This window comes from Oncorhynchus gorbuscha, linkage group LG06, assembly GCF_021184085.1.
Source record: "Oncorhynchus gorbuscha isolate QuinsamMale2020 ecotype Even-year linkage group LG06, OgorEven_v1.0, whole genome shotgun sequence".
Classification (NCBI taxonomy): domain Eukaryota; kingdom Metazoa; phylum Chordata; class Actinopteri; order Salmoniformes; family Salmonidae; genus Oncorhynchus; species Oncorhynchus gorbuscha.
This window is the reverse complement of record NC_060178.1, coordinates 35,041,521-35,058,914: the sequence shown is the minus strand read 5'-3', so window position 1 is coordinate 35,058,914 and position 17,394 is coordinate 35,041,521. Positions and strand designations below refer to the sequence as shown.

The 17,394-nt window shown below is 40.7% G+C and overlaps 1 protein-coding gene across 1 annotated transcript in view; it reads left to right on the top strand.

Annotated features, from left to right (window-relative positions):
* The window catches only part of LOC124037109 (BMP/retinoic acid-inducible neural-specific protein 3-like), a 75,747-nt gene that overhangs the window by 21,565 nt on the left and 36,788 nt on the right, over positions 1 to 17,394 (top strand). The window contains exon 2 of the mRNA XM_046351753.1: positions 16,780 to 17,126. Coding sequence (XP_046207709.1) covers positions 16,915 to 17,126 — 212 coding nt within the window. The 5' untranslated portion in view covers positions 16,780 to 16,914. The remainder of the gene's footprint in view (positions 1 to 16,779; positions 17,127 to 17,394) is intronic.

The following is a 17,394-nucleotide window of genomic DNA, read 5'->3' as shown; positions in this document are numbered from 1 at the left end:
TTTAGCATGGATTTAGGACAATCCTCTGTGGGACATCTAAGTGGGTCACAGAGCTATAGAACCAACCATCCCTCGCCCCTTTTCAATGCTTTCAGCACTAGCTACTAGTCCAATCTGCTGAATGAACAATGAGAATGAAGACAATCGCAGTTTATTATAGTTTCAATATATTATAATAAAGTTGTCCTGTTGTGTCTAAAACTGAACATAATAAAACGAATCAAACTCAAAACATAAATAAATGTAATTTGATTTTATATTAAAATCTGTACTTCTGTGCTGATTCAGTCAGTGTAACTAGGGCTGGGTGATATGGCCTAAAAATCATAGAAAAAAAGTTTCTAATGAATGGGCGATTCACAATATACTGTATATGGACTTTTAAAATGTTTTCTCTAAGTCAGCTTTGTTATCCTAAAGCAAAACCACTGGCATGTTCATGAGAGTCTCACCTTTCCATAGAGGGTCATATTAGTGTGAATCCCAAAGTGTTCGGATGCTACAGAGGTTGGCAGATCGGCAGTATCGTGTTCGTGAGAGTCTTTCCTTAGAGTGGTCATTTTAATTGGCCATATTGTAGGCCAAACAGTTCGGCTTCTACAGACATTTTCATAAAAAATACTCGTCGCCAAACCCACTGGCTTCAGGTCATCTACAACATCCTGCTAGGTAAAGTCCCCCCTTATCTCAGCTCGCTGGTCACTGTAGCAGCACCCACCTGTAGCACGCGCTCCAGCAGGTATATCTCTCTGGTCACCCCCAAAACCAATTCTTCCTTTGGCCGCCTCTCTTGCCAATGATTGGAACGAACTACAAAAATCTCTGAAACTGAAATCTCCCTCACTAGCTTTAAGCACCAGCTGTACATAGCCCATCTATAATTTAGCCCAAACAACTACCTCTCCCCTACTGTATTTATTTATTTTGCTCCTTTGCACCCCATTATTTCTATCTCTACCTTGCACATTCTTCCACTGCAAATCTACCATTCCAGTGCTATTATTGTATTTACTTCGCCACCATGGCCTTTTTTTTGTTGCCTTACCTCCCATATCTCACCTCATTTGCCCACATTGTATATAGACTTATTTTTCTACTGTATTATTGACTGTACGTTTGTTTTACTCCATGTGTAACTCTGTGTTGTTGTATGTCGAACTGCTTTGCTTTATCTTGGCCAGGTCGCAATTGTAAATGAGAACTTGTTCTCAACTTGCCTACCTGGTTAAATAAAGGTGAAATAAAAAAATTAAAAGGCTGATTTTCAGGATGTCTCATGGTCTGACAAACATCGCTGTAGCTCTAGATATCTCTAGATGAAACAGACTGATTTTGATGGGAATGTTTGTATTATGCTAATTTGATTTTGGAAACACCTACTTGTTGCATGAGTAGGTGTGTCCAAACTTTTGACTGGTACTGTATGTGACTCGTTTCAGGAAACTAGCTGTATGTCATGTGTCATTACTTCACAGGAGAGCTATTTGAACAAACTTTGAAAATATATATATGTTTTTAGACAGAAATGCCTTTTGGAACATGTTAATTTTCATGTGCCTTAATAAGAAATGTTTATGCCATCTGTAAATACTAATAAAATTGTTCAATTACGAGCCTAGTTGGTCTAGCCATGGAAAAAGACAGCAATCTTCTCGCTAGCCATAATTGGCTGAGATAATGAGTGGGCTGGATATGCTGAGAGATGAGTTCAGATTGGTCTGCCAGGTAGCACGCTTCTGTCTATAACATGAGCTGGTCAGTATGTGTGGGTAATCATTTCTAATGTATTTTGAACGATATCACATAGTAGAACTGCATAAGTGTTGCCCTCTACTTTCTGGTGGACCAAGTTTTGAAATCAGTGGATTTAGATTATGATAGCTAAGGAGATGGAGAAAATTCTGATGTTTGATTGAAAATATGCAGACAGATTTGGAAAGAAAATGCACGCAAGGCTGTTGTATAGAACAGCTGTCTCCAGACTACTGTTACATTTTCAAACAAAGGGCAAGCATGGCATCCATGACAAAGAGGGAGAAGTGTCCATCCATGTATACTGGTAAGATAGTCTAGCTAGCTAAATTTTTAGATTTTACACATTTCAAAGTTGTTTTCATTTCAAGTTAGTTTACTATTAGTTAGCTAGCTAACGTTAACTTGCTGGCTTGCTAGCTAACGTTATGTGTATGATCTGTGTGGTAATATTATTCCTATCTCTGTCATTTGCATTGCTAGTTATAGGCTAATGTTAGCTAGCTAACATTGAACCTGGTTGGCTACATGCAGATTCATGTAGGGTAGTAACATTATGAGTTGGGATTATGGTTCATTGTTTACCTAGCTAGCTACATGTCTAAACAAAAGACTCCACTATGCAAGTAACCATTTCAATAGAATGTTCATGATGTTACTGCGACAACTGTCGATAGCCAGAGTGAATTTACCACCCAGGTTTATCTACTCCGATTTCAAAGCACTCTTGTCTGAGTGTGCCAGAGTGCAGAATAACTGACCAATTTACAAACGCTCAACACACGTTGAATGTGGCCAGTGTCAGTAAACATTAGCAAAAAAGCATAATTAAATTGTTGCCAGCAGCACAGTTCCAGTCACCAACACAATAACATGAAAACAGCCTAACAAGTTCTGCTATTCTGAGTAAAATGGTCAGAGTGAGCATTTCTCTCATTTGTGTCTCTAAGTACTTAGCAAGCTAGCCAACATTAGCCAGTTAGCTTGGGTGCTTGACTGCAGTTGTTAGGTCAGAACGCTCGGATCAACACTACTCCTCGGCCAGAGCATCCAGTGTGGGCTCTGAACACTCTGACAGCAAAACACTCTGAATTTACAAATGGACAATCTGACATCTTTATGAAAAGCCAGAGCACACTCTGGCATTCCAGATTGAATTTACGAACACTCTTGTAGTATAAACCAGCCTTTATCCTTGAAATCTTTGGTTGTTTAGTATATGGCCTCATGTGAATCCTTAAAGAGATGGGTGGGGCTAAAGCTTAAGAGGGTGTGAAGATGCTGAATGGGTGTAGACAACGAGCTTTCCAGTAGGTGTACCAAAAATATTCAAGGGCCATTTTCTCAAAAGTGAAGTTACAAGTTTATCAACATTCAAATAATTACTTTCCCATTGTTCCTCAACTGTAGTGTATGATATACCCTTTTCTAGCTCTGAGTCTCTACTTTTAGCCAATGTAAAAAATAAAAAATGTTGCTACGTAAGACCAAATCGAGCCAGTCTGCCACAGATCATTCACATTATATCCCCAAAGTTGGATTCCATAAGATAATACATCTGATATTAAGTTCTCGTAGATATTTGAGAATTTTAAGTCGTCGACTTCAAGTTGTTTTTGCAAATAACTAAAAAAACCTGACACGAGTTGAATTAAATGGAAAATGCTTTGAAAAATAAAATAAAATCTCGCTCAGTGTTCTATTGACATTTCACAGATAAGCTGGTTTGTGTTTCGAAGTCTTTGAAAAATAACAGGAACTTCACATTTACATGTCATATCTCAAAATCGAAATCTATTTTACCTCTGTTTTATGTCCTCCGGATTTGAGAAGAGAGATGACGAGTTCAATGATAAGCCTGTGAGGTATTCCTAATTCTCGCACAGCATCCAGTCTATCAGACGCAGTGCTATTTTCCAGATTTTTTACCACTTTTTTTTCTCTGGCCAATGATTTAGTTGCCCTATTTTTTTACCATCCTACAAGGGTTAATAACTACAATAAGTTTTGAACGGATTATGATAGAGACATGAGGTTGGACCATTTGTTTTCTCAGAGGACTATCTACACAATTAACATATTTATTATTTTACCCATTGGTCAAAAGATGCGTTTTTGATTGGACACCCTAATCATTGGCATTCTTATCACCCAGAGCACTTCACACATACATTACCTAACAAACATACACCCATCTCTGGCCTTTGTGCGGTGGCTACAAACAGCCCTGGGTTAATAGCTGGCCCACGTTGTGTACTGTATAATAATGTTTGAGTGGAGCCACCAGGGCCTTTGTTCTCTCTCTTACGACTGGTAATAATTCAACTGCCTTTCACGCCACAGCCACGGCCTCAGCTACGACAATCCTGTTGTTTCTATATATATATATGGTGGTGTTCCAGGTCACCTACATTGCAGTCACGCTGTGCAAAGCAGTAGATTGCTATACTGATGTTGTTCCTCGGATAAATACTTCTCCAGGCATTATGACATCCCAAACAGGGAGTATTCTTGCAGGCCTACTATCTACATAATATAAAGAATGTGAACAACAATCGCACTTCCTATTGAATGCCGAAACGAGGGAGAGCTGTTTGTTGTTTTGAAAGTCTCTGAAAAAGTGTTTTATTGAAAAGGTTTGGTAACTAGTTACCTTTTTGAGTTTGGATCCTGCAACATGGTTGGCATCAGTTGCTGGGACCACTGCCATATGTCCAGGGATCCTGCTGACTAAGGCTCCGATGAGCTGCTTGCCATAGCAGATAGGCAGCTTACAGTGGCAGCTAGGCTACCAAGCTGGCGGGGTTTCCTTGAGGGCTTGAGAACTGTGAGAACTACTCTTCACAGTTCCTTGAGAACTTGAGTAACAGCATAGCTTACACCTACACACTTACACAACAACAAGAAAATAGCTTCAAGTGTTTTGTCCAAATACTGGTGGCGTCATCTAATAAAATAATAGATTTCATGACCAGAGAGGTCCAGGAACCGAAGAACAGTTTGCAGTTCTCCCTGGGTCAACTCTATTTAGTGTCTGCAGGAAAACGGCAAGATGACAGCAATCTGTAAGTCACTCAGGGAGGACATAAGTTCTGTATGTGAATCCATGATAACAATGACAGAGAAATCAGACTCAGGGGACAATTAAATGTGGAAAAACATTGTTTTGGACGAAATTGAAAAATCTCCACATGAAACCTGGACCAAATTTGAGGACAACGTGAGGGAAATGATCTTGGAGAAACTGAAGATGGACCACAGGAAGATTGAGGTGGAGCACTACCACAGGATTGGGAAAACCCACCACTGGCCCAGGTGACCGGCCCAGGCCGATCGTGCTCAGGTTCAAGGACAAGGTAGCTGTTCTGGAAAGAGCCAAGAACTTGAGAGGAACAAGGACTATCCTTAAGTTATGCACCCGAAGAGAAAATAACTTATCCCAGCCATGAAAGCTGCCAGAGTGCTTGGGGACATGGCTTACATCCACTATGACAGGCTCATTACCCACCCTTCCTCCCAAAAGCCTGGAAGGGATGAGAGAGGCAAGCCTATGGGTTCAAAGCTTCAACCCCGCAGCGGCACACACACACACACACCAACTGATTAATGGACTGCAGAATGTTTTTTTCCCCTCATGCTTTGTTTTTTCTTTTCCATACGTGACCAACCATCTTGATTCGGTCTTATATAGAAACATTTGAGATTGTGTAGAGAAACATAAATACAAAATGGTATATCATACACTGCATTTGAGGAACAATGGGAAAGTAATTCTGCTTTGAAAGTTGATAGTTTAAAGTAACCTCAGTTTTGAGAAAATGGCCTTTGAATGTTTTGGTACCTCCTGGAGAGCTCTTCTTTGTCTACACCTATTCAGCATTGTTCACACCCTCTTAAGCCAACCCCACCCATCTCTTTAAGGATTCACATGTGAGGTCATGTATATTTTATAATTATTTTTATTTCACCTTTATTTCACCAGGTAGGCTAGTTGAGAACAAGTTCTCATTTACAACTGTGAACTGGCAGTCAGCTAGTTAGTCTGTTTTGTGCTAAACTGTGAGTAGTATAGTAAAGATTAAGACTAAAAGTGGTAAACGTAGTAGCCTAAAATAAGAAAAAGTTCCAGGTAAACAAAATATCCAGATAAAAATATGTTATAAATATTAGATGACGCTTACCCAGACACACTTGATTGATGGGTCATGTGAAATAAATGCTATAACTTCCAGCCACATCTTGCTAAGTGGATGGGTCTCTACAGAAAGTTTAAACGGTATAGTGAAATGATTACTTGCATAGTACCGATATCAAAAAAGAGTGCCAATATGAAGAAAATAATATACAGTATGTACAAGAGCATACAATCAGGGGTCAAACGGCTGAGCAGCAGAATAAAGAAAATAGCAGCAACATATGGTGTGTGTGTTAGGAGAGAGTCATTTGAATAGAGGCACTGCAGAGAGTGCTGATGACTGGGAACTCACCGCCGGTGATGAACTCGTTCGTCCAAACCACGCATAAACAAGATAATATATAATCGGAGAGCCTGTTTCTGTCCTGCCCTTGACTTTGGTGCAGGGCATGTGACGTCCATAGCCTCTTCGTCGCAAAATTACCTGATCTTCTCAAAGATATTTGTCTAGCTGTGTCCAGTCCAGGTGATGCTTGTACAGAAAGACCATATTTGGGAGAAAGGATTTCAGTGTTGCGCAGCAGCTGAAACCTGGTTCCGACTTGATTCCAAATGCTCCTTGTCGACAATGACACCAGGCTCCAGAGCATCGAAGTTGTAAAACAGAAAATTTCAAAACAAATATGTGAGATCAATAAAAGGAGCGCCACTCATGTTGGAGGTAAATTAAATAATCAAAATGTGTTTATGTTTTACATACCAAGTTTTGTCATCGATTCCTTGTAGAGACGCCACGCCGCTGCTTTTCTCATATGGGATGGTGGCAGCTTTCCATCAAGTGTTTGTGTCCTGGGTGGTATCCTAGTAATACCATTGCATTATCATTTGCATAGTTGTTGATGAAGTTCACAACTTGCTGCAAGTCCTCATGCTTCAGGTGTAACCTGTGCCTGCTTGGGCCAGCTCTCTTTTTGACTGGAGGCATTAGACCATTCTCCTTGTGTGACTGGTGAAGGAGTGTCCTACTGATGCTGAGAAATTCCAGATACCAATATTTTGGCATTATTATACAATAGATAGCCGTCAGCCCTGGCTAACTTGATGGGTCATGTAATCATCTGGTGAAGTGGAGTCTTTTGTTTAGACATGCTAGCTAAACAACAAACCATAATCCTAATGCATAAAGTACTAGCAATACAAACCGATTGAGGTTTGAAAAGCATGCCCAAATTAAATGGCCTGCTACTCGGGCCCAGAAGATATGATATGCATATAACTGGTAGATTTGGATAGAAAACACTCTAACGTTTCTGTGAGCATAACAGAACTGATTTGGCAGGCGAAAACCTGAGAAAAATCCATTCAGGAAGTTTTTGGGGGGGTTTTGTAGTTTTCTATTCAATGCCATTACAGTATCCATTGACTTAGGACTCAATTTGCAGTTCCTATGCCTTCCACTAGATGTCAACAGTCTTTAGAAATTGTTTCAGGCTTGTATTCTTATGAATGAGGAAATAAGACCAGTCTGAATGAGTGGACCCTGATGTGTCACAGAGCTTTTTCATGCGCAATCGCGAGAGAGTGCATTTCTTGTTTACCTTTTATACTGACAACGTTATTGTCCGGTTGAAATTTTATAGATCATTTAGGCTAAAAACAACCTGAGGATTGAATATAAACATTGTTTGACATGATTCTATGAACTTTACAGATACAATTTGGATTTTATTCTGCCTGTTTTGACTGCGTTTAAGCCTGTGGATTACTGAAAAAAACGTGCAAACAAAAGAGGTTTTTGCATATAAAGAGACTTTATCGAACAAAAGGAACATTTATTAAGTAAATTAATGTCTTCTGAGTGCAACCATATGAAGATCATCAAAGGTAAGGGGTTAATTTTATCTCTATTTCTGAGTTTTGTAACACTGCTTGGCTGGTTACTGTTTGTAATATTTTGTCAACTAGGCTATGTTCTCAAATAATCGTAACGTATGCTTTCGCCGTAAAGCATTTAAAAAATCTGACACCGTGGTTCGATTCACAAGAAGTTAATATTTTAAACCTATGTAAAATATGTTTTTGTTTTCTGAATTTTTATAATGAGTATTTCTGTATTTGAATTTGGCTCTCTGCAATCTCACTGGATGTTGGCCAGATGGGACGCTAACGTCCCATATACCCTAGAGAGGTTTTAACTTAAAATTAAAACAACTTTCTGCCAAAATTGGAAAGTTATCGTATATGAAAATGTAGTTATACACTTACCCGTATACATGGAGGAATGCTTCACGGCAGACTGCAATCCCTTTCATTAAATAAGACGTCCTGTGTTGTTTCCGTTTTGTTTGTACAGCTTGCTTGGCCCGTTGTGTCAAGTCAATCTGGTTCACACTGACCGTGTACAATGCCATAAGAATCATCTTAAACTTGAGCCCCGACCCAAACTCTGACCATTTTGCTCTCTCTAGCAGAGTTGATTAGGATGTTTTCATGTTATCCAGAGCATTGGTGACTGTAACTGTGCTCCTGGCAACAATTTGAATTATGCTTTTTTGCCAACATTTACTGACACCGGCCATATTCAACCAGTGTTGAACGTCTGTAAATTCATCAGTTATTCTGCGATACAGCAATACTGTAGCAATACAAGGATATAATATCTATAGAAGAGACAGGAATGCTTAAATGGGAGGTGTTGCTACAGTGTACAGTATCTAATTCATGTTAATAACAAAACAATCCATCCTCAAACTTGCCCACTTTTGATAGACTTACCGGGGCAATCTGTAGTTGCTACATCCATTTTTAGACTTATAAATTATATATATTTCCATTGATTCTTGAAGAATATGATATAATAAATGCCTCATGAGCTTAGTTCAATTGTCACACTCCATGAGAACCCAAACATAAGGATCGTCAGTCCATGTATCCATAGCTATGTCTATTAATCTGAAAGTGGTTACATTTCTCCAAACCCATCCCTCAGCTTTTTGCCAAAACAGAGGCGGGGCGACCATTATTATTATTATTTTATTTTATTTTATTTAATTTTACCCCTTTTTTCTCCCCAATTTCGTGGTATCTAATTGTTGTAGTAGCTACTATCTTGTCTCATCGCTACAACTCCCATACGGGCTCGGGAGAGACGAAAGTTGAAAGTCATGCGTCCTCCGATACACAACCCAGCCAGCCGTACTGCTTCTTATCACAGCACGCATCCAACCCGGAAGCCAGCCGCACCAATGTTTCGGAGGCTACACCGTGCACCTGGCAACCTTGGTTAGCGCACACTGCGCCCGGCCTGCCACAGGAGTAGCTGGTGCGCGATGAGACAAGGACATCCCTACCGACCAAGCCCTCCCTAACCCGGACGACGCTAGGCCAATTGCGGCCGGTTACGACAGAGCCTGGGCGTGAACCCAGGGACTCTGATGGCACAGCTGGCGCTGCAGTACAGCACCTTTAACCACTGCGCCACCCGGGAGGCCGCGGGGCGAGCATTATTATTTCATCTGTGGATTTGCCCTTTAAACAGCTGCATATTATTGAAATATTAAAATGTCACCAACAAAAAGGTATACAATAGGCCTATAGCAAATGCAGCATATGGCATTCATTTTACTCATCTAAATAGCACTTTTCAGTTGTGCTCAAAGCATGCCATTCCGTGAGGAACTCGAATCCATGAGCCCAATCAGTTACCCATGACAACAGTGTAGGTCTGGCTAATAAGTCCTTAGTTTTGGGGTCATGCTCAGGTAAAATAATTAGGCTAATCTATATTTCCATATCTCCAAGTCCTATTCTTAATTGTCAAAGTGGGCAAATTTACGCAGGAAATGCCAACTGCGAACAGTGAGCCATCGTATTCATGCATCAAAACAAATTAAATTATGAAAGAAAGGCATTGTAAGTTTCAATTATTTAAAGTTAGTGTGGGAGAGGTGGATCTTTTTTTGTCGTTCAATGATGACAAACCTTCTGGCATTGACGACTTAGATGGAAAGCTACTGAGGATGATAGGAATGGCCATAGAGTCATCTATCTGTCATATATTTAATCTGAGTCCAGAGGAAGGTGTTTGTCCTCAGGCCTGGAGGGAAGCCAAAGTCATGCTGCTACCCAAGAGTGGTAGATCAGACTTTACTGGTTCTAACAGCAGACCTTGCCAGCTCTTAGTAAGCTGTTGGAAAAAATGGTGTTTGACCAAATACAATGCTATTTCTCTGTAAACAAATTGACAACAGACTTTCAGCATGCTTATAGAGAAGGGCACTCAACATGTCCTGCACTGACATAAAGGACTGATGATTGGTTGAAATAAATTGATAATAAGATGATTGTGGGAGCTGTACTGTTATATTTCAGTGCAGCCTTTGATATTATTAACCATCAACTGTTGCTGAGAACTTACATCTTATGGCTTTTCAAACTCTGCCATATTGTGGATTCAGAGCTATCTATCTAAAATAACTCAGAGGGGTTTGCTTTCATAGAAGCCTATCTAATGTTAAACATATAGGGTGTGGTGTGCTGGAGGGCAGCTCTCTAGGCCCTCTATTCTTTTTTTATATTTACCAATGACTTGCCACTAGCATTAAACAAAGCATGTGTGTCCATGTATGCAGATGATTCAACCATATTCAGTTGAAGTCGGAAGTTTACATACACTTAGGTTGGAGCCATGAAAGCTAATTTTTCAACCACTCCACACATCTGCTTTGTGCATGACACAAGACATTTTTCCAACAATTGTTTACAAACAGATTATTTCACTTATAATTCACTGTATAACAATTCCAGTGGGTCAGAAGTTTCCATACACTAAGTTGACTGTGCCTTTAAACAGCTTGGAAAATTCCAGACAATGATGTCATGGTTTTAGAAGCTTCTGATAGGCTAATTGACATAATTTGAGTCAATTGGAGGTGTACCTGTGGATGTATTTCAAGGCCAACCTTCAAACTCAGTGCCTCTGCTTGACATAATGGGAAAATCAAAAGAAATCAGACAAAACCCCAGAAAAAAAATCATAGATCTCCACAAGTCTGGTTCATCATTGGGAGCAATTTCCAAACGGCTGAAGGCGGGACCATGCACCATGGGACCACGCAGCCCTCATACTGCTCAGGAAGGAGCTGCGTTCTGTCTCCTAGTGATGAACGTACTTTGGTGCGAAAAGTACAAATCAATCACAGAACAACAGCAACAGACCTTGTGAAGATGCTGGAGGAAACTGATACACAAGTATCTATATCCACAATAAAACGAGTACAATATCGACATAACCTGAAAGGCCACTCAGCAAAGAAGAAGCCACTGCTCCAAAACCGCCATAAAAAAGCCAGACTCCGGTTTGCAACAGCACATGGGGACAAAGATCGTACTTTTTGGAGAAATGTCCTCTGGTCTGATGAAACAAAAATAGAACTGTTTGGCCATAATGACCATCGTTATGTTTGGAGGAAAAAGGGGGAGGCTTGCAAGCTGAAGAACACCATCCCAAACGTGAAGCACGGGGGTTGCAGCATCATGTTGTGGGGAAGCATTGCTGAAGGAGGGACTGGTGCACTTCACAAAATAGATGGCATCATGAGGGAGGACAATGATGTGGATATATTGAAGCAACATCTCAAGACATCAGTCAGGAAGTTAAAGCTTGTTTGCAAATGGGTCTTCTAAATGGACAATGACCCCAAGCATACTTCCAAAGTTGTGGCAAGACAACAGAGTCAAGGACAACAAAGTCAAGGAATTGGAGTGGCCATCACAAAGCCCTGACCTCAATTCTATAGAAAATGTGTGGGCAGAACTGAAAAAGTGTGTGAGAGCAATGAGGCCTACAATCCTGACTCAGTTACACCAGCTCTGTCAGGTGGGAATGGGCCAAAATTCACCCAATTTATTGTGAGAAGTTTGTGGAAGGCTACCCAAAAAGTTTGAGGCAAGTTAAACAATTTAAAGGCAATGCTACCAAATACTATTTGAGTGTATGTAATCTTCTGACCCACTTTGAATGTGATGGAAGAAATAAGAGCTGAAATAAACCATTCTCTCTACTGTTAGCGTCTGCTAAATGGCATATATATATATATATATATATATATATATATATATATATATATATATATATATATATATATATTGACTTTTTATATATTGACTTTTTCCACATTTTATTACATTACAAATGTATTCCAAAATGGATTTAAAAATAAATAATCTCACACAATACCCCATAATGACAAAGCAAAAACAGTTTTCTTTAAAACATTTTTGCAAATGTATTAAAAAATAGACTGTAATGCCTTAATTACATAAGTAATCAGACCCTTTGCTCTGAGACTCGAAATTGAGCTCAGGTGCATCCTGTTTCCATTTTCATCCTTGAGATGTTTCTACAACTTGATTGGAGTCCATCTGTGGTAAATTTAATTGATTGGACATGTTTTGGAAAGGCACAGACCTATCTATATAAGGTCCCACAGTTGACAGTGCAAAGGCATTATCATGTGCTCCACTAAGGATATTTATCTTACAACTTGTCCTTGTGATAAAAAATGATGTGTGTAAAACAAAGTGCTAATTAAACGTACAAATCTTGGAGCGTTATAGCACCATTAGGTGCAAAAACTCGACTTACCCAGTTGCGGCCCACTTTGTGCAAACAAACCACTCGATTTCGTCCCTACTTTATATCGGCATCGACCATGTCACCTTCGCAAGGAGAGGGGGTGACCTCGACAATTTGTTAAAATGAGAGGCTGCCTGGATCTTTAATTTAAAGACGCTCACTCGCTTCGGTCTCGACGTAGACTTCAATCTGAAACCATTCTTGTGATTTTGCTATTGTAAATGTTTTTATCTTCGATCGTATGCTATCCTTTAATGTTTTTGGTATGTTATTTTTATATCTGAGAATTAAACAATGATATCACGCCACACCCAGCCATGATTACAGACACATGTGTGTCCTTTGACACTATAAACTAGTCACCCTGTAGTGTTTGTCATTATACCCCGATGAAGACAGCTTGTCTGTTGAAACGTTGGTTATTAGGTTATTCAATTATTGTATTGGACCTCCTAGAGTGTGCAGCTCCTCCTTTAATTTTTCATGTGTTCCATTCCGCTAGCCTGCACCTCGCCTAAATAGTTGTCTATTTATTTCACCTCTAGTGCAAAAACCAAGCCATGAGGTCGAAGGAATTGTATGTTGAGCTCCGAGACAGGATTGTGTCGAGGCACAAAAAATGTCTGCAGCATTAAACGTCCCCAAGAACACAGTGGCCAACATAATTTTAAATGGAAGACATTTGAAACCACCAAGACTCTTCCTGGAGCTGCCTGCCTAGCCAAACTCAGCAATCGGGGAAGAAGGACCTTGGTCAGGGAGGTTACCAAGAACCCAATGCTCACTCTGACAGACCTCCGGAATTCCTCTGTTGAGATGGGAGAACCTTCCAGAAGGACAAACATCTCTGCATCACCCCAACAATCAGGCCTTTATGGTAGAGTGGCCAGACAGAAGCAACTCCTCAGTAAAAGGCACATGATAACCCGCTTGGAGATTGCCAAAAGGAACCTAAAGGACTCTCAGACCATAAGAAACAAGATTTTCTGGTCTGATGAAAACAAGATTGAACTCTTTGGCCTGAATGCCAAGCATCACGTCTGGAGGAAACTTGGCACCATCCCTATGGTAAAGCATGGTGGTGGCAGCATCATGCTGTGGGGATGTTTTTCAGCGGCAGGGGCTGGGAGACTAGGCAGAATCAAGGGAAAGATGAGCGGAGAAAAGTACAGAGAGATCCTTGATGAAAACCTGCTCCAGATCGCTCAGGACCTCAGACTAGGGGCGAAGGTTCACCTTCCAACAGGACAATGACCCTAAGCACACAGCCAACACAATGCAGGAGTGGCTTCGGGACAAGTCTCTGAATGTCCTAGAGTGGACCGGCTAGAGCCCGGACTTGAACCCGATCAAACATCTCTGGAGAGACCTGAAAATAGCTGTCCATCGACACTCCACATCCAACCTAAGAGCTTGAGAGGATCACCAAGCTTGTAGCGTCATGCACCAAGCTTGTAGCGTCATACCCACAAAGAGACAAGGCTGTAATCGCTGCCAAAGGTGCTTCAACAAAGTAAAGGTCTAAATACTTATGTAAATGTGATATTTACGTTTTATTGCAAAACATTTTAAAACCTGTTTTTGCTTTGTCATTATGGGTTATTGTGTGTAAATTGATGAGGAAAAAATATATTTAGTCCATTTTAGAATAAGACTAATGTAACAAAGTGGAAAAGGTGAAGGGGTCTGAATACTTTCCGAATGCACTGTAAGTCAAGGGGTCTTAATACTTTCCGAATGCACTTTAAGTCAAGGGGTCTGAATACTTTCCGAATGCACTGTAAGTCAAGGGGTCTGAATACTTTCCGAATGCACTGTAAGTCAAGGGGTCTGAATACTTTCCGAATGCACTGTAAATGAAAATATCAATGAAAATATTGTATTTCTACCGGTAAATGTGCGCTTATCACATGAGGTTGGTGGCACCTTAATTGGGGAGTACAGGCTCGTGTTAAAAGCACATTGGTTCCATTTGTTTGATGACATTCCATTCACTCCTTCCCAGCCATTATGAGCAGTTCTCCCCTCAGCAGCTTTCACTGGTGTTTATAGTATTGTTTTCTTTGGCAACTGTGGTATAAGCAGGGTAAACAGCTTATACATACACAACAAAATCAAATGTGTGACCGTGTAGCAATAGTTAGTTGGTTAGCTAGCAGCAAGGAATGGATAAGAACGTTGCCACTGAGCATGGCAATGGAACATAAAGAACGAACGACTGCGTCGTGTCCATAAATATGGAACTAATTGAACAAACGATTAGTTCTCTGGCAACCAAAAGCTGAGAAAGTATGAATTTGCTTCTACATTTTTTAAATAGTAATGTAGAAAAAAGTATTTATACCACTAAATGTGTACTTTCATATTGTTTATTTGGCCATAGTGGTATAATTGGGATAAATGCCTCTGTATGTTACCTTGGAAAAATGAACTCCACAAAGGGACTCGGCTCTGCCTCATCCATTATTCGTCCATTATTTCCAAGGTAATGTACAGAAAATCAGAGTGTATTCCTTACGTATCATGTCATGTTATGTGTGGACCCCAGGAAGAGAAGCTGCTGCTTTCGCAACAGCAAATGGGTATCCTAATAAAATACCAAAATATGATACTTATTGCAGCTCAAAGATGGCATTTTAACCATGCTTGAAAATGTCATGTTTATGTTTGTGTATGCAAGCACATATGTGATCCAGTAATGCCCTTGTAAAGTGGTAATGGTGTGTACCGGATATGATTCAGACATGGTTATTTGGGTCTGTGTTGTCTGTTAATGTGATTATAGAGTTGGTATTGTCTGAATCTGTGGACATATACATGTTTACATACTGGACTTTTACATTGAGCAGGTAGATAGAATAGAGATGATGATGAGTGAGAGAGAAAGTCAGCTGGAAAGAGAGAGAGAGACTAAATACTTTTCCTTCCTGCATCAGTGTTTGTTTGGCCCCATGCCTGTTGGATGATAAAATAAAGCGTCTTTAAACATGACCCCTGTACTCTTTTCTAATATTAATAGGTTAGGCAGTCCCCTCACTGTAAGCGAAGGTCACTTTTACACAATGTTTACAAAAAGCCATGTAAACCCTACGTGCTGCAGGTGGTCCAATTGACTTGGTGGAAATAGTGTTGCTGTTGCATGAATGTTGTAAAAGCTGAAAGGCTAACTCACTGTTTAACATTAACAACAGCCACAAAAACAAAGTTATAAGGGAATTACTGAGGATAGCAATGGTTGCAGTGTTTCATGGCTTCCCTACCTCCCTCACTATGTGGAACACCACTGTGCTAAAATGAACTGCTCTCCATTGTTGGCTCCCTGCTGTGTACTTACTCAGATCCACCCCAACACACACACACACACACACACACACACACACACACACACACACACACACACACACACACACACACACACACACACACACACACACACACACACACACACACACACACACACACACACACACACACACACACACACACACACACACACACACACACATCTCATCAATATGTGTTGCCATACACAGATGTCTGCACTGAGGAATTAAATGTCATGCAGCAAAATCAGAGCTTTTGAATCTGGTGTGATCACATTGTGAACCAGATAAAGCCTGTGTTTGCATTGGTGAGGGATATTCACTTTTCTGTGAATAACACCCAGTCTGCAATTCATTATAGTCACACACATGATGCGCGCACACACCTTCTCTCACACTTCTCTCTTTTTCTCTCTCTCCTCTCTTTCTAGCTCTCTTTTTCTCCATATTTCACTCTTTCTCCCAGTCTCTCTCTCTGTTTCTCTCTCTCATCTCTTTCTCTCTCTCCATACCGCTCTTTCTCTCATCTCCTAGCACCTGCTCCCATGTCCACCCCCACCCCCTGGTGTCTTGTGCTATTGTTTGAGAATAATGATTTCTGAAACACTCCCACACACATGGTCACATGGCTGAGTTCACTTGACAGATTGTCATCAGAATACAGTAATGGGACTTAAAAAAAAACAAGCATCTGGTTTGGTCACGGCTGCAGGGAGAAATTGACAACTCTTAGGAGGAAGATGGGAGGCTTGGACTAGAGATAGAACAGCAGGCTAGTCTTAAAACAGATGTCTAGTGACTTAATCCATAAGAGCTAAAGAGATCAGATTTTTTTTGTTACTTGTCAGTATGGGATCTCTAAAATTATGAAGGTGCTTGATGATTATAAGAGCATTCATTTCTCAAGTGACAATAATGTCTCTCACTCCCAGGTCATCCGGGGGAGGTGAGGGAATGCAGATCCACCTGTCATCCCAGAGGAGGTGTAAGCTCACGTGTGGGAATCCCTTCCACTGCTGATCCCTTCCCCTTTTCCCTCCCTCCCTCCCTCCCTCCCTCAACCTCTGATGGCTCTATGGGGCTTTCTGATTCTGCACTGCTGGGTCTGGTTCTGGCTCTTGACCGGGGCCCCTGCATTGGCCAGCCTGCCCCACGACCGCCCTGGGGGGCCCCTGGACTGGCTGCTGTCCGACAAGGGCCCCTTCCACCACTCCCAGGAATACACAGACTTCGTTGAGAGGAACCGGCAGGGCTTCTCCACCCGCTACAAGATATACAGGTTAGTCTCATATCAGGGTTTACACATAGGGGGCTTACAGTTAAAGGGGTGAGTCTCCATAGCAGATTTCTCTTACATACAGGAGAGTCAGAACACAGGTAGTCTGATGAGGTGTTGGGAGAATCTAAAGTTAAATCAAAATTGTATCAGTCGCATATTTGGCAGGTGTTATTGAAGTTATAATGAAATGCTTGTGTTCCTAGCTCCAACAGTGCAGTAATATCTAACAATACACCACAATAAACACATCTAAAAAGTAAAATAATGG